The sequence below is a fragment of the Aspergillus brasiliensis genome (genome assembly GCF_001889945.1).
Source record: "Aspergillus brasiliensis CBS 101740 unplaced genomic scaffold ASPBRscaffold_23, whole genome shotgun sequence".
Taxonomy (NCBI): Eukaryota; Fungi; Ascomycota; class Eurotiomycetes; order Eurotiales; family Aspergillaceae; genus Aspergillus; species Aspergillus brasiliensis.
The window spans coordinates 96293-117454 of NW_027137464.1; the positions used below are offsets into that span (position 1 = coordinate 96293).

A 21162-nucleotide genomic window follows, 5' to 3' on the forward strand; every position below is an offset into this window, starting at 1 on the left:
CATCAGCCGGCCGACACTGGCGCAATACATCCTACGCCACGGCAACGGAGAGGACCTCCAAATCCCACGATCGCATTACTCCCACGCCGCGCAAATACCGTACATGTTGCTACCATAAACTTCCCCTAAGCATAGCGCATGCCCACCCGGTCCCTACAGGCAGCAACTGGCTTGGCTACATGGCCTGAGGCTCCGTCGGGGCCAGCAGGCCATCTCTCGTGGCGTCCATGGCCTTCACATAAATCTGACGACGGTCGCCGGGGAAAAATAAACATAGAATATGATAATAGAGGGTTCGGATGCAATCAATACAACTTATTGAAGTAGTTGCGGGCTATTAGTAGACTGCCGATGCACCTAGGCAACGGGAACACATGCACATAGCCACACGCTCCAGGAACCTTAACGCCACATCCAATTTTTCCTTAGGCACTCAGGGGGTAACCTAATCCACTAGCGAGTTGGTTGCCTGAGTTGTGGATTATATTGCTAGCATAGGCGCATCGGGATAAAAAACCTAGTTTAGTAGGCTGAAAAGGTGGTCATGATTCTTGTTTCTTCCACTCCGAGTCCTGCCTGACGCGACGGCTGCCTAGACCTTCAGACCACGTCTGGGTACGGGGTGACTCACTCTATATAATAACTACAATATGTTCCTCTCTCCGTCACTCCGTCAGACCATCAAGCAAACAACACACAGAGTCAATATGGGTTCAAAGCAGACCTCATCGATCAAACTGCCGGGATTCAACCTCCCCTTGAACTGGCAGTCCGGGGTGAATTGCTCTCATCCCGCCACGTGATCCTGAGAGCCGCATCTAACACTTTGTTTATCATAGCCAATGCACGCTTTCCCCAACGCATTGGACTTTGGTGATATTGACGGTGGCTATGTTGGGTAAGTTTCAACCGACTTGCTATGTCTCAGAAAAATCAGGAGGGGACGGGTGAGATTGACAGATACTCGGCAGTCATATCAGCACTCAGCGGGAAATAACCATGATGCAAATCATGAATGCAATCACGGAGAAGCCAGAATGGGATCGTAAGGTATGCCTACATCGAAGATATATCAAGACTTGTCACTAGGCTAATGTAGGAAAGGTGTACGACGAGGCCATCACCTCACGATGGGAGACGGAAGTGCTGACATCCGGTCAGGACGTCACCCCGAGAATGATGGAGTATATCTGGGACGAACTTCAGTGGAAGGCTCACAAGTACCAGAAAGAAGGTCTACTCTCAGTGTTTGACGTCGGGGTCGTCCGCTCCGACACGGTGGTTTCGAGAGAGCTACAGAAAGCCTTGCAGCAAGCCGTGGCTCCGCTCGAGAACATCCCTGCTCATCAAAAGGATTACCACCCCGGCTCTGATGAAAAAGTCGTCGACCTCGTCCATCCGTCGCTCTACCCACTGGTTTATGGCCGCACGCGCATCCTGCCTGATCGCTTGATCACATCAGACAGTTGTCTGGGCAGTATTGGTCAAGGGGTCATCATACCCATTCCGTCAGAGGAAGAGGCTGAGCTGTCCAACGACTCAATCTCGGGGTACAGGAGATGGCAGATGCAGCAAATGCGTCCGTTTAGCCGACAGTTCCAGTGGCTGCCCTGCGACGTGGAGTTGGGCGAAGAAAGTGGCTGTCGGATTGTCTCGTACATCAACAACTTGCACCCAACGGAGCATGAGCCCCTTTACCGCGTGGTGGAGCAGATCATCGACGCGGCCATCCCGCTCTGGGATCACAGCTTAACGCAGGTCCGGGAGCCAGGAAACGAGCGCATTCGCTACTATAGGGTGTCGTATCTGCCGCACCCGGATCCGGAACCCAAGCCGGAGGAAGGAGAGGACTCGGATGACGAAGAGTTTTCAGAGCGCTATGATGCGTGGGAAAGAGCGCGTCCCATCCTTCTTCCGGAGCCCGGCCAGTTCAGATCCCCACGGCCCATCTGGAGTGACTGGGTGAACTTGCGCAAGTCTTTTCACGAGACCGGGCTGCAAGTCATTGTGAAACTGGCTACCATTGAACTTACTCCGGAGCGACCAGAATACGAAGGGGGTTCGTGGCATCTCGAAGGACAACTGGTAAGTGATAATAATAACTTCCGGGCACCGCGGGCAGGTTGCAAATCCTCTGACACATATCCGGGCTAGAATGAACGCATCTGCGCGACCGCCATTTACTACTACGATAGCCATAACATCACCGAAAGTACGCTGTCCTTTCGCCAACGGGCCGGGTCTCTCGAAGAAGTGGATCACGACCAAGATCGCCATGAATTTATCCACGCAGTCTACGGGTTTGGGCCGGACGTGAGCGGTAACGGGGATTCCCAAATCACCCAGCACCTGGGCAGCGTCGTCTGTCGCGAAGGGCGACTGCTTACGTTTCCCAATATTGTGCAGCATCGCGTGTCGCCCTTTGGACTGGCAGATCGCTCACGGCCGGGACATCGCAAGATCTTGGCGCTGTTCCTGGTGGACCCGCATCGGCGCATCATCTCCACCGCGAATGTGCCACCGCAGCAGGAGAACTGGAACCGCGACAGACAATCCGCCATTCAGCAGGCGCTTGCCCCGAAGCTACCGGCGGAACTGCAGCAGATGGTGTCCGAGAACATCCCCGCGGATGCCATGACCCTGGAGGAAGCCCGGGAATACCGGGTGGCGCTGATGGATGAGAGACGAGCCAAGCAGGGGCCGCAAAATTCGGGGTTTGAAACAGGTGATTTCTCGCTCTGTGAGCATTGAGAGCTCTGATTTCTCGGCGCAGCATGAATGAAACAATAATAGCCGATCACTCTATATTGCGGTCGTTTCCCCTCAAGTTTCCGGCGGGAGTAGCCTCCGCGGAGTAAAGTTGCACTCTTCACTTCCCTTGTAACAATTATTTCCACAGTCTAACCAGCTATGCTTTTGCTTGTTGCTATATACACCCTGTCAATGAACCTGACCACTCATCATCTACACACTCCTAATGATATACTAAACCTATTACTGGGCCACCCGCACCCGCGTCACCGGCCCCTTATATACCTTCCTTGCATACAGGGCATAATACACCAAAGCGAACACCACGACAGCGCCAAAGATGACAATCGCCCAATTAAATTCCGACGGTGCGGTATTATTCGTCAATGGGAAGAACGTGAAGACGAACACGACCATCAACACCAGCAGGGATACCGTATCGACGAACGGAGTCAATCGACCCATGCTCCAGCGCGCCGGGGGGAGAGGCTGTTTGCGCCAGCGTCGTAGTCGCACACAGCTGATGGAGATGAGGTACGATGAGAGCAGGGCAGCTGTCCCGAGAGACATGATGGCGTTGAAGGCTACTGAGGAACCGATGTTGATTAGGGAGAGGAGGGAGACGATCACTAAGCTGACGCAGAGGGCGTTTAGTGGCACGGTGAATGTTTTGTTGACCTGATCTAGGGGATTAGTCTGATATGAATAAACAGGGACGGTGGTAACGGAAGGAAACGCTACCTGAGCAAAGAAGCTAGAGAATGGGACGCCTTGGTCGCGGGCGAATGAGTAGATCTGTCGGGATGTGGTGGCTACGTTGCTGATTGTGGCGCAGAATTGCATGATCATGATCACTACTGTCATCCCAGTTGCCGCGGGCACTGAGCCGGTCGAGTTCAGGAACACCTGGATGAAGGCGAAACCGGTTGTTGAGGCCATGACCTTGTCGATGTCTCCCACGCAAAAGGCAAATGTAACAATCATCACGAATCCGGTGGCGCCATTCAGAATCAGCGTCCATACCATGCCTAGGGGTAGCACGCGCGATGCATCACGGATTTCCTCTGCTGTTCGATCGTTAGTCGGTCATAGAGGAATTCTCGTCGCTTCGGAAAGGTACATACACATGTGTACGGCCGAGTCAGGGCCTGGTAATTGGTTAGTTAGTATCTCTCCAAGACGCAATATATTCCATTTTCTGGGTTACGCGACATACCGATCAATGCATAGATTGGCCCAACAACCCCAACCAAGCAGGACAGCCCGTTGCTGCCCCATCCACCGCGGTCGACAATAGAGCCAAAGACGTCCGATGGTGGTACCGACGGAGACAACACCCATAACGGAATCAAGATACCAAAGAATCCAAAGCAATGGACAATCAGAATGATTCCCTCGATGAGCGGCAGCTTCTGTGCCAGCAGCGTGTTGAACAGCAGTGCAGCCAACGCCACTGCAATCACTAACAACGTGACATGCCACGGCTTATACTCATATGAGTCTGGGTAGTTGATGGCCAGGAGACCGACCAACATGTTGGCGACAGTGTAGCTGCAGCCAGCGATGCCTGTATGCCATCCGAGCACGCATACCCAACCTGTGATATAACTCAACAAGCACTGGCAGCTGGGCGGAGCGAATTCGGACACCCAGTGGTATTGGCCTCCGGAGGTGGGGGCCCTATATGCCATTGTTAGCAAACATTTTCTGATAGCCGCTGCGATGTGCAAAGCAACCAGAATCAAGAGAGCAAATGCAAGGCTTGGTGTTCAAGGGTATCATACATGGACGCCATCTCCGCCATGGAGAGAATCACGAAACTGAATCCACAGAGCACACCAAGATAGGTGTAGATCATTCCGCCTTTCCCTCCGTCGGTCAAACCGTATGAGGCACCACTATTCAATTATCAGCATCTTTCAGGATCACCTTGTTCGATTGCAATGACTTACAATAGCACTGCCTCCCAAGTGCACATCAGCACGGCACTGAAACCCAGCACAGAGAGGAAGCGAAAGTTGCGCTGCCCTAGTTAGCTGGAGCCAGTATAGAAAACTCTCCTGGTATCTACTCACATTCAACTCCTGATCGCGTCCCACCCGCCACATATCGCGGCCATCTTGAGTGGTTCCACCTTTGGAGGAGGGTAAGGAGCCCTCCTCCGGCGCCGTGGTGTAGGCGACCGACTTGCTCCCTTTCTCAGGCCACATCCTATGGTTTGACTCTGGCGGACATGTACTGATCGATAATCTCGAACAAAAACTCGGGCTGCCAGAAATCCAGGGAGGGGATCGGAGGGTTAATCAATACGTGGGACAGACGCAGCGTCGCAGTGCTCTCTGCCGTGACTCGCAGGACTAACAGCATCTAGCAGCATTAGTCCCCAAGCTAGAGAGGGCGCCGCCGAAGCAACTTGCCAGGGACCCTGGTTAGACCGCAGCCCGCCGTTACATCGTCCGACTGGCAGGTTATAATTCTCGCAGCGGATGGAATATGATCCCTGCTTGATTTATCATGCTACAACTGCCAGCCTTACCGAAGGAGTGCTGGGCTGATCACCGCCAGTCAGCACCGTAGCCATCCTTCCCTGGACCCTGGCCACGTCAGGACTATTATACACTCGTGGTAACACCCTGGTCCAATATCGGATGGAATATTGGTCGTTTTGCTTTTTATTTCCGCCCGACGGCCAGACGGAAATTTTAAGTGGGATCAGTTCTGGGCCTGTTTCACCCTCTTGTCCTTCCCCAGTTGACTTCTCAACTGGGGTGTCTGTTGATCCTAGGAATCGCTTCCCTGTCCTCTTGGCCGCCTGGGATGAGTAAATTTCTGTTATAAGGCCGTCCCGGCAGGGTGAGAGCCTTAACAATGCCTCTGTTCATCGTTTCCAGCCCTTACGACGTCAACTGTTCGACACATGGCGGCTCCCTATGGGATCAGCCCGACGGACCGCAGCGGAGTGATCGTTATCGCCGCAACACTGTTCATGTCGTGGATGGTGCTGGTGTCCCTTTTCCGGGTCTATATGCGGGTTGCCATGAACGGTCCGGCTGGGTGGGATGATGTGGTAGTCTGGATTGGAGGAGTATGTGCCATGACCTTGTCTTTGTTCGGAGATTCTAAATTCATCCCACCGTGACAGGCAGTAGGAATTGGCAATGTGGGCGCCATCATGAAAAGCGTGTCGCATGGCCTGGGACGGATCGATCCGAGCGACGCAGAGAGTGCCATGAAGGTAAGTTTCCCACCTTGTCACCTGGAGTACTCGTTCGTCTTAGGTACTGACTCAGGTGTCTCGCGACAGGCTTTGTATACCGCCGATCTCCTCTTCCTCGCCAGTCACGGTGCCGCCAAATTATCCGTCTGCCTCCTGCTTCGACGCCTGGGTCGAGAAGGGGCCTATCTCCGACTCTGTACCCTGGGTCTCGCGATCCTCGTCGTCTGGGTCCTCGCATCGATTCTGGCGGTGTCTTTACAATGTGATCCTTTCCAGCCATGGGATCTCAGTCACTGCCGCTCTTTTGTCAGTTGGCTTGCCGTCTTCCTTCAGACCAACCCTAGGATTCGTGCTAAGAGAGACAGATTACGGGATGGCGTGCCATCACAGCCTTCGACGTGATTACAGAGTCCCTTCTGGTGGGCCTGAGCATTCGATTAGTGTGGGGAGTGCAGATGCGCCGCACTCAAAAGATCGGCGTCATTGGGGCGTTTGGCACCCGGATCCTGTACGTAGTAATCCATCGCTTCCTTGCTTGCAACGTATAACTATGCCGCAGCACCATCAACTGACGGTTGACAAGCATTGTCGTCCTCATTATCCTGCGCCAGTCTTACCTGAACCAGGCTGGGTTGAACAACATCCTACTGAGCATGTCGAATGTGGTGGTGGCCACCGAAGTCCTCCTGCACAGCAGTCTCATGGCGGCGACGGTGCCCTGCCTGAAGCCGTTTGTGATCGCCTTCAACACGGGCTGGGGTCAGGGCGGCCAGAAGGATGGCTCCTATCTGCGGTCGGAAACCAGCGAGGGCCCTCCCTCCAAGGCGCGATCGCATCCATATCCGGCCGACGATGAGATTACCATGATCTTGCCCGCGGAAGCGAGGGAGCACGAGGGGAATCTAGAGGAGGCCAGCGGGGGGTTGGTGATCCATGAGACTCGCGAGTGGAGTCTACGAACCGAGTATATTGAGATGCGGCCGCTCAAGGGTTCGGAGGCATTGTAAGAGAGCAGTATTCAACACAACCCTATCTAATTAGATACATAATCTCAAGATCGGCTGCTACACCGGCAGATCGCCCCGAACGGGATCCCGCAGCATGGACATGGCGCCGGTCGGAGTCACCCCCGAGACACTGACATCGTGAAACCCGAAGCGCCGGTAGATCTGAGACCCTTCCTGGCTGGAATCCACCCAGATGGGGATCCCGTCCTGATCGGCACGATCACATCCCCACTGGATGAGCTTTGATGCCGCTCCCTGTCGGCGATAGTCCGGATGGGTGATTAGGGCGTCCAGATCTGTGACGTGTCGCCATTAGCGGGTTATCTCGGCGGTACAGCGAGAATAAAGAGGAGATAAGAAAAAATCGAGAATATAAGCCTACAGTAGTGCGGCCGCGTACCCATAATGGTCCGTCGGGCCTGATCCAGCCCCCCGAAGAACGTATCGCAGAAAGCGTGGTCGAAATCGGCGGGACGCGGTGGAAAGTGGTGACCTGGAGAGGTGGTATTGAAGTCCCATTTCACGAACGCTACGAGGGGAGATGTCGATTTAGTATCCGTAATGATTTTAAGGTAGTGTTGATCAGGGGATTGCAGACTGGCGCGGTGATAGTCCTCTAGCCAGGCGCGCGCCCCGGGAGTATCGGGATACAGACACCGGTTGATGGGATCGCCAAAGGCGTCGTACCATAATTCCACCATGGACGGGAGGTCGGTCTCTGTAACGGGGAGGACTTGAAACATGGTGATAGTAATGTTTGGAGTAAGGGTTCATGTGATGATGATGATGATGGTGCTGATAATGGTGACCCTACTAGTCTACTACTACAAGTGTGATCCTGCTGGAATATATATTTTAACGCCCCTCCTAAGTGCTGCTGGCGTGGGGGTCAGTGCGGACTGACCGAATGAGTCCAGGCATAGGATAAACTAAAATGGACGCTAATTCGTAGTAGCATAGAGATACTCCTACAACATCTGTTGGTTGGACCGACCAAATATTGATTTCCTGACAGTGTCAGGCTACTTGAATATACGCTGTGTTAGATTGACGACGCCCCAAGGATGGACAAAGTCTCTCATGGAGGGAGGCATCTTCTCAAGTCGGCAATTATTTAGTAGTCACTGAAAACAAGAATTTATCCACTATCAAGTATGTGTAACCTGAGCAAGGAAGCATTGGGGGATACCGTCAAGGATGGTGGATGAAGATGGATGGCCTCGACGGGAAAATGAGGAGAAAGGGAGATGATGCCTGAGGCAGAAGGGATGCTCCAGGTGACTATCATGTGACCAAGACATTACAAAACAAACAATGCAAATTTCAGCACGACTCAACGGAGCCACGTGAACCCAGACTAATCCCTTTTTGGCATCGAATACGACAGACCCTCCCATTGGGGGCTTCTTGGCGAGTAAGTAATTTCCACTGGCCTCTTGAGCAGTTCTTTGCATGTCTCACTGTCCGACAGAAAGGTACCACTTTTCTCCCTCCCCCAAGCCTGGAAATAGGTCAGGGCCGTTCATGGAACCCTAATTCTCCACCTCTTCGGAACCCAGCCGGATTGCTTCTAAGACATCCTGAAGTGGACCATTATCCTGCTCTCACCACTCACCCCATTCCCAAGCTCCGCCAAGCAACTCGACCTCGTTTTGTACCGGAGTTTCCGGGTCCGCCCTGAATCCAAGGTTTGCATGGGAAGGGATTTCCGAAGAGTCCCTCCAACGGCATCTAGCCAGACAAGCTTCGCTGCAGGCTTCTTGATCGGCAAGACTTACCATAGTCTTCATAGCTCGGAGGGTCCGGAAGGTGAATGGAAGATGCTCATTCCCAGGGTCCGTTGATATCTGGGTCGCAGTAGCGCTACTTTAACTCTGTCTTTTATAAGTCCACCACACTCGCGGACAGATTAATCTCCGGTGGAAGAACCAAGACCTCACTGCCAAGCCACATAGATTGGATTCGCATCCATTTCAGGTCCTGGCCCCGGGTCCCTCGTCTCATTCCAGAACATGGTTGAGGAAACTAAATGGCGACTGCCTGACTCCCAGCTCCACCATCATGTAATCCAGCTCCTCTATATAAATCCAGAAATGTCCCCCTCTCGTATGGCACTCGGTAGACGACATCCCCTTCCTTGCTTCTACAAGCCTGTCACTCTTTTCAGGCAGTCATTCTTTTGAACCTTTCTTTCTATTTCCATTCCAATTTCTGTACTTTGAGAGTCCAACCTGTACTTTGAGAGTCCAACATGCACTATAAGCTGCTTTTCGCTGCTGCCGCAGCATCCTTGGCCAGCGCCGTCAGTGCCGCCGGCGTTGTTGGCGCCGCCGAGGGTTTCGCCCATGGCGTCACGGGTGGTGGCAGCGCTTCCCCCGTTTATCCCACAACTACCGCTGAGCTGGTCTCTTACCTGGGAGATAGCGAGCCTCGGGTGATCATCCTGGACAGAACGTAGGTCGATCCTCAACCGGAAATGCAGGGGTAGACATGGTTCTAACAAGGGTGATATTTCAGCTTCGATTTTACCGGCACCGAGGGTACCGAGACTACAACCGGATGTGCCCCCTGGGGAACCGCTTCCCAGTGTCAGCTGGCGATCAACCTGCACAGCTGGTGCGACAACTACGAAGCTAGCGCCCCCAAGGTCTCCGTGACCTAGTAAGTTGCCCCTGTTTGATGGATGCTCAGAGTCTTGCCATGCTGATAGCCGTATAGCGACAAGGCCGGTATCCTCCCCATCACGGTCAACTCCAACAAGAGTATCGTTGGTCAGGGCACCAAGGGTGTCATCAAGGGTAAGGGTCTCCGCGTGGTCAGCGGTGCCAAGAACGTCATTATCCAGTGAGTGCAGAACAATGATCCTGAGATGTTCATTTCACCCTTACTAATAACGACTAGGAACATTGCCGTCACCGACATCAACCCCAAGTATGTCTGGGGTGGTGATGCCATCACTGTCGATGACTCGGATCTGGTCTGGATCGACCATGTGACAACTGCCCGCATTGGTCGCCAGCACATTGTCCTGGGCACCAGCGCCGACAACCGCGTCACCATCTCCTACTCCCTCATCGATGGTCGCTCCGACTACTCTGCCACCTGCAACGGTCACCACTACTGGGGCGTGTACCTGGACGGCAGCAACGACATGGTGACCCTCAAGGGTAACTACTTCTACAACCTGAGCGGCCGCATGCCCAAGGTCCAGGGTAACACTCTGCTGCACGCTGTATGTCTTTTACCCCCCTATCCCCTCTACACACCACTGACTGTTTCGATTGCAGGTGAACAACCTCTTCCACAACTTCGACGGCCACGCCTTCGAGATCGGCACCGGTGGTTACGTCCTGGCCGAGGGCAACGTCTTCCAGGACGTGAACACCGTGGTGGAGACCCCCATCAGCGGCGCCCTCTTCAGCTCCCCCGACGCCAACACCAACCAGCAGTGCGCCTCCGTCTTCGGCCGCTCCTGCCAGCTCAATGCCTTTGGTAACTCTGGCTCGATGTCCGGATCGGACACCAGCATCATCAGCAAGTTCTCTGGCAAGACTATCGCCACGGCTCACCCCCCGGATAACATTGCCCAGTGGACCATGAAGAACGCTGGTCAGGGCAAATAAGTGCCGCAGGAGGTGCATGTCATATGCGGAAGTGGCGCAATATGTATAATAGATTTAAAGCATCACAACTCGGGATCAAGTAGGCTAGAGTGCATAATGCATGAGTACCACAATACTTTGTGCGCCGAGTATTTAACATATATAATTCATTTCGCCGCCAAAATATATCCATGCAAGATAGTAACTGGGTGGGGACTGGGAAAGCTACGGTTGCACCCCAACTTGGCACTATGGCCGGTCCACACCCAGTGATGACATTCACTAATCGCTAGAATGGTAGATAAATCGTCGGACGTACGTACAGGAAATCATATAGGTCACTCAGGACATGAGTGTCTGGTGCAAAGTATGACAGCAATGTTTCTGTGCTCTAGGCTGAATCATCCAACTGCCCTTTCGCCGAAGTGCTGCTCCATAGACGGAGAAACAACCAATCACCGACGGAGCTCACCGAGGTTTACCGACCGTCAACAAGATGCTCCCGATGAGTAGTACTAAGTACTAGCAGGAAAAGGCCTCTCAATTACTCGCTATCTAGTTCGTCTAGAGCAGGGAATATGTCCCTATATCGAACAATGGTCGATTTTGGAATTCATGAAACATTTGACATCTACACTCGTTAGCCGTCCCTAGGTCGTTTGTTAAAAGGATCCTGGTGCATTAGTCGACTTCCGCGCTCTGCGGGTGAAGAAATATGCCGCAACAACGATAGCGGTCTTCCTGGTGGAATTCGCCGTGTTCATTCCTATTACCTGCATCTCATCTTACAGGATTCGTGTTGGCTTGGATCGCACCCTTGCGTACGCGCTCAGTATCTTCCTCAACTTGGTTGCGGTCCCAGGTCGATTCCTCCCCGGATTAGTTGCAGATCGGCTGGGAAGGTTCAACGTCTTCGTGGTAACGTCTGTCGTCTGTGCGGCGTTCACCCTCGCGTTGTGGCTCACCTTACGGGCGAACATGGCTGCAATCGTTTGCTATGCGGTATTGTTTGGCTTTTGGAGCGGTGCAGCCATCAGTTTCTCCCCCGTGTGCATTTCCCAGGTGTGTCAGATGGAGGACCTGGGCAAGAGAAGCGGGACAACATTTACAGTAGTCAGTGTTGGTATATTGACGGGCATTCCGATTGCGGGCGCTATTCAGCAGCAGAACCGAGAGGAGCATGGGGGGCCTGATTGTCGTTAGAGGTGTGTTGCATGCAGCCTCTGCGGAGGCCCTTGCTGTTGCTAGGGGCATTTGTGCGGGTGGAAACTGAGAGCGAAATCCGAAGGTCGCGATAGACGAGTAGACGAGTACATCAGAGAATTAGTGCTCACTAGACCCAACGAGATACTAGTATGTGTCGTTGGGTACAGGTGCATCTGGGTCCACCAACAGCATCAATCTGGAATAGATTTATGAAAGATAGCAGATAATATTTCCTTTCAGTGTTATTTTAGCATCAACGGAGGAAGGCACTGTTAGTCTGGTTTGTCGTATTTGGGGCAGTTTAACAGGGTAATCCTCGGCGAAGTCTACATCAACTCCAGAATAGCTTTGCTAGGTAATAAATCGGCGAAAGTCAGGCACCCCATCGCCGCATTTTGCCAAGATAAATGTAGTCATCCCCACACAATGAGTGGATGGCTATCGACCACTGAAATAGCCAGATCGCTTCCCCGACGAGGTGTCTGACCACAGCAAAATCAGACATATATGTAAGTCAAGGTGCTTGATGCCGGGACGGCAGGTAGTACTCACAGTCATCCCTTTGGTCTCGTATACTGCACATATAGAGCGTATCCCCTCTCCCATGCTGTTTTAACAATGCAGGTCAGTACTTGATACATCAGTCCCCACATCATGGTCTTGAAAGAGAAAGTGAACAGCATCAAAGCTCGACTGTGCTGCCGTGTCGCACCAGAAGGGGACAAGGTGGATGTAACAAACAAGAGAGACGCGCAGCAAAGTTCACCGTCCACCGCTAAACCGACGGTCAAGTGAGTGTCTGGAGACTTCAATCTAACAAACTGTTCGCTAAAATGTGTGGTTTAGTGATGACACAGTCCAGCCTCCGCCATATAGTGAAAGCCTCAAGACCTCCACATCATCATACACTGTATCCTACAATGGTACCTGACCCCCTGCCACATATAGTTATTCTTCCTCATCATCGAGGCACCACAGGCTAATACGTAACAGGGGACCAATGCTTTGGGTCCTGTTGTAGGGGAACTGGATATCGCTGGTGATTGTCAATCTGGATTGCCAGCAATTTTGGTGATATTGTTTTGCTGATCGACGAGGAGATGTCGAAGGGGCGGATTGCGAAGACCTCACGAGGAATTAGATACTGTTATCTCATTGAATTGCAATTTTGATCATGAAGGTATAACTCCCCGAACGAAGTAAACAGTGTGAAGCTGTCGTAGGAAAAGCATAGTAGGGTGAGAGTGCAGCGGCAGTGGGTACCAACTGAGTAGCTACTTAGTAACTAGTTAGTTAGTACCTACCTACTCCGTAGTTATGCGCCTTCCGGCAACACGCTCGAGCCAAGCAATTCGGCGGTGCTCTCCGGTGGTTAACGAATCAGATGAGGGATTCGGCGAACTTCTCGGCCAACTCGTTCTTGGCTGCTCTCACATTGACTTCGGCGAATTAGTTAAGTATCCTATGAATGATCTCTCCAGCGGGCGAATGTTGACCTTGCTGCTTCACGCAACGTCACCCTAACTTACGCAAATCGCATGGCGTCAAATTCTCCGAATCCAACCACCCCCCATCACCTCCACACTCGCACGCCACCTCCAACCATTCGTCCCTATCGATCAAAGCGACACCCGCCATGCGACGAATGCCGCCGAAGAAAGCTACGCTGCGAAGCTCTCCACAATGGCAGTTGTCAGCGCTGTTCAGCTGCTGGTCATTCTTGTTCCTTTGCTCGTCTGCGGCCTCGTCCTCGGCCTCACTCCCGTCAGGGCACTTTGCCGCCGAAGTTACCTTCGCCAGAGATCCGACCGGTGGCAATCGGCGATTTGCAACCGACTGAGGAGATTGTGGTGGACCAAGAGCCCCCAGGTACGCATCGATCGGTCGATATCTCGTTCCTCGAGCTTGACACGGTAGGAATCTTCGCAGATCCAGGCGGTACTCGCCAGCATACGCCCTCTGCCTTCAGAGAAAGACACACACATCAGACCATCCAGACACTGGATGGTTTGACGGGTGTCTCCTACCAGGTGAATGGAACATCAGCGGAATCTGATCCGTGGCTTCTCAGACATTGCAGGTTCAACGACCGAGGCTTCCTCTCTTTCCACCAAGTGCACTTTCGAAATGCAGGGGGCGTTCCGTTTGACGAAAAGATACCCTGCCATTTTTTGGTCTCGTCGGATCAGCTCTACGAACCTTCCAAGGCTCAGCTGTTTCCGCCGGAACCCTTGAATACACATGAACAATTAAACAACTTGGTGCCGCTTGAATGTGGCCAGAGATTGATAGTACTGTAGGTTTGCACTCTTACCACGGACAATGATTCTCTAGTTTACATGATATTCTTCTTTATCCAGCTTCATGAGGTTTATCTTTCCAACGCTGCCGATCATTTCGCGGTCCCAATTTGGGCTTGCAGCAGCCGGTACAGTGCCTGATCAGAGTATCCTTGAGAGAACACCCTTGAGTCTCTTAGCTGCAATATACGCATCAGCCCAGCCTTTCGCCAAGTTTGATGATTATCTTTGTCTGCTCGATGCGTATGCTCCACCTCCGACCGATCTGCTCTGGCGCATGGTTCTTGACCTTGTGCTACGGGACATCCACACGCCCCATCTATCGACCCTCCAAGCAGGCATCCTCTACCTTCACCGACCAGTCAGCGTCGCCGAAAGTGCTGTGGCCGATAGTGCCTTCACATGGTCCTTGGTGGGCATGCTTGTCGGCCTGGCCATGTCGCTTGGACTTCAGTTGGATTGCCGGCTCATGGGCCTTCCGCTATGGGAGAAGAGAATTCGGCGTCGGCTCTGGTGGGCCATCTACGCTGAAGATAAATGGCGATGCTTACTTCTCGGTCGTCCCTCTTATATCGGTGACGAGGATTGGGATGCCACAGATCTGAATGATGATGATTTTATAATGTCTGAAAGTCTACGCTTGGCCCTGCAGCAACTCCCGCCCTCCTCCCAATTTTCACACGAGCTTCTTAGTGCTCAACCATTCCAGCAGTTCATCCGCTTATCGCGCATCGCTGATGAACTGCAACGCTCCTTTTTGTAGGTTTCCCGAGCTAAAATGGTGAACTGGATATAAGGGATACTGACCGCCCTAACCTCATAGCACGCTAAGGGCGTCGCAGCGCTTGTCGTCAGACTTCCACGCAACACTGGCAATTGCCCGTCCTCTTCTGCAGAAGCTCAAGGATTGGTATGCCCTTGCCCCAGTATCGATACGTCAACCCGATCATCTCCCTGCCACCATGGACAGCATCTACTGCCAGTCCAACTGCCTTCGTTTCGCCTGCATCCTGCTAGAGGTATTTGTCTTCCGCGCCCTCTTGCGGCCAATGGTCCGGTCTGCGGCTCCGCCTCCGTTGCTCGAGGAGACCTTCGAGATAACGGAATTCACGAACCAATTCAACGACCTGCTGGCCCAGTTATTTGAAGCCGACGAAATTGAGCCTTCTATGGCCATTGACATGTCCGACGAGAATGGCCTGGGAAACGCGGTGCTCCGAGCGGCCGACAATTGTGCGGCAAAAGTCATCCGCCTCGTGATGCGTATGACTACCAGCGATTTGTCGAGTTTCTGGTACAGATGTATGTTCCACCACCTGTGATTGATCTCCGCACTGGGAAGGGATATACTGACAGAGCTAGGGTCCCGCATCGGATTCGCAACCGTCTCCAACTTCCTACTGCTGCTGCTTGTACAGGCACCCACCAAAGACCATGCGGTCCATGCCAGAAGCCTTGTGGACCTCTGGCGTCGAACCTTACGGAACCAGAGCACAGGGTGTCCGGCAATGAATCTTGGGTTAGTGAGATTGGATGGCTCCCTTTGGAATGGCCTGGCCAACAATTACTATCTCCCAAAACATGTGAAAGAGGTCTTGGAAGAATAAGAATTATTCCTGCGGGGATTGATGCATATGTGACCGAAGGAAAGGCCTAGAACAAACTTCACTTGTCGGATCACGAAGAGGGGGGCAAGAATACGAGATCAGACACCAGAAAGCGCTTCCAGTGCGCCTATTGCCTTTTACCATGCCTGGAAGGTGGTGACCCATACACTGTGCTCCCTAACACGACTGAACGTCTAGTCATCCATTGACTAGTAATCTACGGTTCTTTCGTAAAAAGCAGTAGAAGAGCAATTTTGATCTCCATTTTGGGTCATGTTTCCCTTAGACGTCTCTGTATAAGTCAGCTTAAGCTAAGTGAGGTTTTACTTGCAACCATACGGATTTGGATGTTGGGGTAGGATTGGCGAGTCTGCTCGCAAGCCCTATACTGCATATGGAGTGACTTCTCTCAATATGAAGTGTGTTTGGCATACTTTTTGAGTGGTCTTAACTGACCGTGACATGTTTGCGTCGCTGGGTTGTCGAGAAACTTAAGTAAAAATTTGGTTCGGAGGTTCCTTGGGTTGGATGAGCTTGATTATTACTTCTGGTGAACATCATCCCGACTTGATGTGACGTAACCCCAAGCGTCGATAGGCCGTATTATATAGCCCTATAAAGATATGCGTTATGGTCAAGTAGGATGAGATCTTTTGCCAACCCATATGGTCAAGGTTTTATCATCATAATTGCCCACAGGCTCTTGCAGCAATTCAGAAAAGAAAAAAAAAAAAAAAACTAAAACTACATATATAACAACAGGGGTTATAGCCCTCGCAGCCCGTTTAGGATCTTTGATGGCTGAATCCCTGCCCAACGTTCCCGAGATCCCACATTTCAACGATGTCGTCTTCGGTAGCTCAGGGAGACCATAGGCTCTCCCCATATTTCAGCCCATCTACGCCAGCCACATCGATAGAGAGACGAAGGTCAACAGGCGCACTCGAACACAAGGCTGTCATAGATTCAGGCAAGTCGCGCCGCAGATCCTTTGATGTTCTTCACCAGCCAGCGCAAGCATATGCTCCTGCCATCGTGCGATACCCTGAGGAGCCATTAGGCCGTCGCGCACTTGTACTTGTTCCGGATATCGACGACATTACGCCAGATAACATACTGAACCCAAGGAAAATCGAAATCATAGTTTCATCCCCGGTCTCGGATGCTATAGATTTGAGTCGTAGAGGGGAATACATGTATGCGGCCAAAATGCTGATGCAAAACTCACCCAGCGCTATGTCAGAGATAGCCGTGTCGCGGGCTAGGAAAGTTTTGTTTAGAGATCCGAGAGCGTGTGCTGCCCTATTTGTCATATATGCCGAAGCCCTAGCAGGGCTAGAATCACAACGAGGGTCGCTTAATATGCCCGTGAAACAGCCGACCCCGGGATCACTGACTAGGACAGCCGATGAGCTCATGCTGGCTACTTCTAACAGCTGGAAGGACAGGTTCAAGCTTCCTCCGGGAGACGAATTTCAACTAGAAATTTTTTCCATTCACGAGCACATTGCTGAGGCATTGGATGAATGTTTCACGGATTTTTCTGCCGCCAACAAGCTGCAGCGAGCGTTTGCGGAGGGAGCAGCTCGGGGTATCCTGGCTGGCGCCCTCCACTATCTCTCAGCAGACTCGCAGATTCAAGGCTATCAGTATGCTTACTGGGTGAAGTTCGTTACCTCCGGCATATTACAGTTGGGTACAAAAGCTGCAATCATAGGCGCCACCCATGGGATGGCGCACATTCCAGCAGTTGCGCAGGTGTTCGATGCCATCCCAAAAACTGTTTTCGATATTCTCGGGGATGGGGTCGCGAACACAGTGCTCACTAAGCGGGAATCACTTTCAGAAACAGACCAGGAATTGGTCCACAGGGAATTGGAGCAAGTCATACGATCTGAGTGGTTGAAGATTGGAGCAGCCAATCCAAGTATCGAGATAGAGGCATCTTATGAATGCGGCTATAAGATTGTTCTTGCTATGACAGCCGCAAACCCGAAGGTCGGACTTGTTGGATTTCTCAAAAGCCAGGGTGAAGCTAAAAGTACTGTTCAGAAGATCTCCCCCTCGGTGACGATGCCTCTCCGAAACCTTCTGAACAGAGCTCGGGGGTTATACAAGAGTGCCGCACAGAATCCGCTTAGCGACTCTGAGAGTATGAAGAAACTAGTGCAGAAACAGCCACATCTAATACAATATGCTACAGGCGAGGCGGCCAAGAATTTTGAAGTCTTGAGAATCGCCCTGACAGCAGATAGGGAGAAGTTGGAGAACTTTCTAAATTCCCAGTCAATCCCTGATCGAGCGCTTGGAAAACCCGATACTGTATCGCTTGTTCTATCGGCTTTACGAGATAATAAACCTCATTTCGCTCTCCAGACTATTTATCCCCATACCTCTGCTGAGCTACGATCGTCGGTCAGAGCGGATGACCTGCTTTCCTTCATTGAACTGGACGAGCGAGTGATCAGATACGCGAACAAGGAGTTCTTGGAGTCCAAGGATTTCATAATCAACGCCATTAAAAAGAACCCGCGGTCTTTTATCTACTTGAGGCAGAATTTGCGAAGTGATACGGACTATGCGAGAGTCGCGCTGATAAAAGATGCTTCGTTGGCGCGTGCGTGGGATGGACAGTGGAACAGTGATTTTATAGCCGAACTGGCGAGACTAAACCCCGAGATTGCAGTGTACGCAAAAAGTCCGGTGAGCTGGGCCTTCTTTGAAGGTGCGTTAAAATCGGCAATACAGCAAAATTGGGACCACCTTAAAGACCGCCAGAAATTAGACAATGTCTTATTTGCAGCGCTACGGCAATACCCGGCTATGCTTAGGAGCTTCTATGATGAACAAGAGCCGGAAGGGATGTCCCTGGACATGCCAACGATCCGTCGCATCAGTGACATTGTGCGCCACCAGCCATTTATAGAAAGGTTGATGGATATTGTGCCAGAAGCACTTCAGTTTGCCGACAGAAAGTTGCAAGGAAAAAAGAAAATTGTACTGAAATGTGTGACAAAGAAAGCCGATTGCATTTCATTTGCTGTACCAGACTTGCGAGACGACAAGGGGTTTTGCTTGGACGCGGTCGCTGCGAATCCTGCAGTCTTACGTTTAATTATGGACGACCCGAGCAACTTCCTATTCCACTATTCCGCGCAGCAACGTCAGGACTTCGAAAAGAGAGCTGTCAGAAGATGTTATAGCGCCTACAGATACGCGGCTGAGGAAACACGAGAAAATCAGAATCTGTTGAAGAGGGTATTATCTAAGGATCCTGGCCTTTTCAATTATTTCCCAATATTCGGCAAAACAGTTCAGACTCTGCGCAGCGAGGACCTGAACGACAAGAGTTGTTATGAGACCTTTCAAGCCATTTTGTGTGGCGCATTAAAGGCTAATCCTCGCGTGTTTAGTCATGTACTCGATTATGAATTGCAGGGTTTGTACTATAAAGATGCTGCCTACTTCATGAAAGGGAAGCCAACGGACTTGCTCGAGCTCATCGATATCAACCCTGACGCCATAGGATTGATGCATACATCAGACCTGACTTTCGAATTCATGCAACGCGCTATCAAGTGTGACCCTCGCAGTCTTCTGCATGCTGAGATATCAAAAAGAACGCAAAGAGAAAACCATGCAATTGCAGAAATTGCACTGCAACGTGCTGATGCATCCTTTGTATTTAGGAAGGACCGCCTTGAAATACGGGTTCATGCTGTGGCCTTCTACAACCCAACTAAGATTCGAGACTTGGATGAGTCTGAACGTGTGAAGGTTCTTCAGAAGAATCCAAAGGCAATAGAATTTCTGGCCCAGACTGAAAGGGAGCAAGTATTACGGGCCTCAGAAGATAAACTGAGGGGTATTCAAAATTGAGTTATTCCATGTCCATGTTTATAATCCAGTTCGTTACTTGAATCGTACTATTTCAGGTCGCGCAGGGCTGGGTCACCTATCTAATAAAACCACCAAGTGCAACGCGCCTTCCGCTTCAGAGTTTAGGATCAAATCATTCTGTATGTTTTATTTTATTACTTCTGTTTCTCCTTGCTTTTACTTAACTTTTTATATCTGGTATTAACGATTAACTACTCTAAAACGATCAGACGCTCCACTGAGTAACATATATAATATTGTATTTAGCGCTAACAAGCTATAACGCCCCGGTCCAGGGTATATCCAGTGCTACGGTGAGTTACGTCTTTAGATCATATAATCATTATAGTAATGATTTATATTATATTTTTTTTTATTTATGTGACGAGTAAATGACTCCAGACCTGCTTCTTCACAGGCCCAATTGTGCTGCAGTGAATACTTTTGCCTGGTATCGTTAACCTTCCTACAGCCAGGCCGATGTCATATTTGGGCCGCTCATGTACACATTGATCTGCATGGCCTGGAGCGCATCGTTGTAGTACTGAAGCACCTCGAGTGTCTCCCCCGTGCCCTCGGTGGGAGCCAGAAGCCCCTTGATGCCTTGTGCTTTCACCTCCTTCAACCACACATCTTGGGCTTCCTGCGAAGATGTCATAGCGTCCGGGATGAAGGCGGAGACGTTTTGATAAGGGTAGACCTTGCCCGGAATCATCCCGCTCGTCACAACGAAGCCCAACTCTTCGTCGATGACTAGGCCAACGCGGGCATTCTCATCGGTAGGATGATCAGAAGGCCAGCTGCAACTAAGCGGTGTAGTTGTGCCATTGTCGTACGTTCCCGTATCAATGACCTTCCAGCCAATTTCAGTAAACTGACAGTTGTTGTCGACGGTGACGGATAGATTACTCGACGTAGCGAAAAGGGCCTCGCTCAGGGATCTCAATGTTGCACGACTCGCCTTCGTCCGATTAGCTGGCGGTGACATCAGGGTCGCATAGTTGCTGGGAAGCTCAGCGGCTGAGAAGGAGAAGCCGTGGTCCCCGCGATAGCGGTTGATGAACAGCTCCAGCTCGGTGATCTCCTGGTCAACGACCTTGACTCGTCCCCTGAGGACGGACTGTGTCGTGTCGCTGCCTTCGCTGACGTCGAGGGCAAAATAAGCTGACCCTTGCGTGGTGTCAATGGCGAGCAAGCTGGGTGGGCCTGCCTTGGTGACAGTCCGCCAGGCGGTCATCATCCCGAGGGCTGCCGGGTGCGAGTTTTCTGTCGCCCGATAGACCGCGGCCATTGGCAGGGTGTACGGGTTGTGCACTACCATGGAGGCCAGAACCTGGTCCACAATTGTTGTCATGCACTCTCGAGAACAGTCACGCCTAGATGCTTCTGAAGTGCGCTGGCCCACCAACGAGGCGGCTGGCATCGGGGATGCTCCAGCTGCAAGGACAAGGCTTGTCACTGTAGTTAGGAACGAGGATTTCATTGTTGCTATAATAATTCTTTTCTTAATTGAGAGAGCAATCAAGATACGCGGGAGACTTTATAGGGGATATCTGCTGCTGTACTGGAACGTTGGCTAGTATGCTGTGTCAG

General features: G+C 51.6%; 10 protein-coding genes across 10 annotated transcripts; 7 read left to right on the forward strand and 3 right to left on the reverse strand.

The window, feature by feature from the left end:
• Positions 1 to 707: 707 nt before the first annotated feature.
• On the forward strand, positions 708 to 2751 carry ASPBRDRAFT_201233 (DUF4246 domain-containing protein; the record flags this gene model as incomplete). Its single annotated transcript, XM_067621523.1, has 5 exons — positions 708 to 776; positions 840 to 898; positions 972 to 1050; positions 1105 to 2085; positions 2155 to 2751. 5 exons carry the CDS (start codon positions 708 to 710, stop codon positions 2749 to 2751), a joined length of 1785 nt encoding a protein of 594 aa, XP_067473382.1.
• Positions 2752 to 2994: 243 nt separating this feature from the next.
• Positions 2995 to 4961, reverse strand: ASPBRDRAFT_138620 (putative amino acid permease; the record flags this gene model as incomplete). Its single annotated transcript, XM_067619012.1, has 7 exons — positions 2995 to 3429; positions 3493 to 3818; positions 3876 to 3899; positions 3968 to 4431; positions 4536 to 4649; positions 4704 to 4774; positions 4827 to 4961. 7 exons carry the CDS (start codon positions 4959 to 4961, stop codon positions 2995 to 2997), a joined length of 1569 nt encoding a protein of 522 aa, XP_067473383.1.
• Positions 4962 to 5893: 932 nt separating this feature from the next.
• On the forward strand, positions 5894 to 7419 carry ASPBRDRAFT_49210 (uncharacterized protein). The gene is made up of 5 exons (XM_067626276.1): positions 5894 to 5986; positions 6056 to 6274; positions 6334 to 6476; positions 6552 to 7271; positions 7358 to 7419. Exons 1-4 carry the CDS (start codon positions 5981 to 5983, stop codon positions 6973 to 6975), a joined length of 792 nt encoding a protein of 263 aa, XP_067473384.1. The 5' UTR covers positions 5894 to 5980; the 3' UTR covers positions 6976 to 7271; positions 7358 to 7419.
• On the reverse strand, positions 7033 to 7718 carry ASPBRDRAFT_59998 (GNAT family N-acetyltransferase; the record flags this gene model as incomplete). Its single annotated transcript, XM_067628148.1, has 2 exons — positions 7033 to 7271; positions 7358 to 7718. The coding sequence occupies 2 exons, from the start codon at positions 7716 to 7718 to the stop codon at positions 7033 to 7035; spliced, it is 600 nt and encodes a 199-aa protein (XP_067473385.1).
• A 1508-nt stretch (positions 7719 to 9226) lies between these two features.
• Positions 9227 to 10598, forward strand: ASPBRDRAFT_59999 (polysaccharide lyase family 1 protein; the record flags this gene model as incomplete). The annotated part of the gene is made up of 5 exons (XM_067628149.1): positions 9227 to 9429; positions 9493 to 9636; positions 9694 to 9819; positions 9877 to 10207; positions 10263 to 10598. The coding sequence occupies 5 exons, from the start codon at positions 9227 to 9229 to the stop codon at positions 10596 to 10598; spliced, it is 1140 nt and encodes a 379-aa protein (XP_067473386.1).
• A 273-nt stretch (positions 10599 to 10871) lies between these two features.
• On the forward strand, positions 10872 to 11780 carry ASPBRDRAFT_35369 (uncharacterized protein; the record flags this gene model as incomplete). The annotated part of the gene is made up of 2 exons (XM_067623339.1): positions 10872 to 10892; positions 11247 to 11780. 2 exons carry the CDS (start codon positions 10872 to 10874, stop codon positions 11778 to 11780), a joined length of 555 nt encoding a protein of 184 aa, XP_067473387.1.
• Positions 11781 to 12344: 564 nt separating this feature from the next.
• ASPBRDRAFT_79428 (uncharacterized protein) lies at positions 12345 to 12964 on the forward strand. The gene is made up of 3 exons (XM_067629451.1): positions 12345 to 12574; positions 12630 to 12706; positions 12777 to 12964. The coding sequence occupies exons 1-3, from the start codon at positions 12438 to 12440 to the stop codon at positions 12824 to 12826; spliced, it is 264 nt and encodes an 87-aa protein (XP_067473388.1). The 5' UTR covers positions 12345 to 12437; the 3' UTR covers positions 12827 to 12964.
• A 254-nt stretch (positions 12965 to 13218) lies between these two features.
• ASPBRDRAFT_430191 (Zn(II)2Cys6 transcription factor) lies at positions 13219 to 16007 on the forward strand. The gene is made up of 4 exons (XM_067624910.1): positions 13219 to 14079; positions 14144 to 14842; positions 14907 to 15385; positions 15446 to 16007. Exons 1-4 carry the CDS (start codon positions 13322 to 13324, stop codon positions 15688 to 15690), a joined length of 2181 nt encoding a protein of 726 aa, XP_067473389.1. The 5' UTR covers positions 13219 to 13321; the 3' UTR covers positions 15691 to 16007.
• Positions 16008 to 16533: 526 nt separating this feature from the next.
• Positions 16534 to 19569, forward strand: ASPBRDRAFT_201239 (DUF4116 domain-containing protein; the record flags this gene model as incomplete). Its single annotated transcript, XM_067621524.1, has 2 exons — positions 16534 to 17842; positions 17894 to 19569. 2 exons carry the CDS (start codon positions 16534 to 16536, stop codon positions 19567 to 19569), a joined length of 2985 nt encoding a protein of 994 aa, XP_067473390.1.
• Positions 19570 to 20035: 466 nt separating this feature from the next.
• Positions 20036 to 21052, reverse strand: ASPBRDRAFT_60001 (uncharacterized protein; the record flags this gene model as incomplete). The annotated part of the gene is made up of 1 exon (XM_067628150.1): positions 20036 to 21052. One exon carries the CDS (start codon positions 21050 to 21052, stop codon positions 20036 to 20038), a length of 1017 nt encoding a protein of 338 aa, XP_067473391.1.
• Positions 21053 to 21162: the final 110 nt, after the last annotated feature.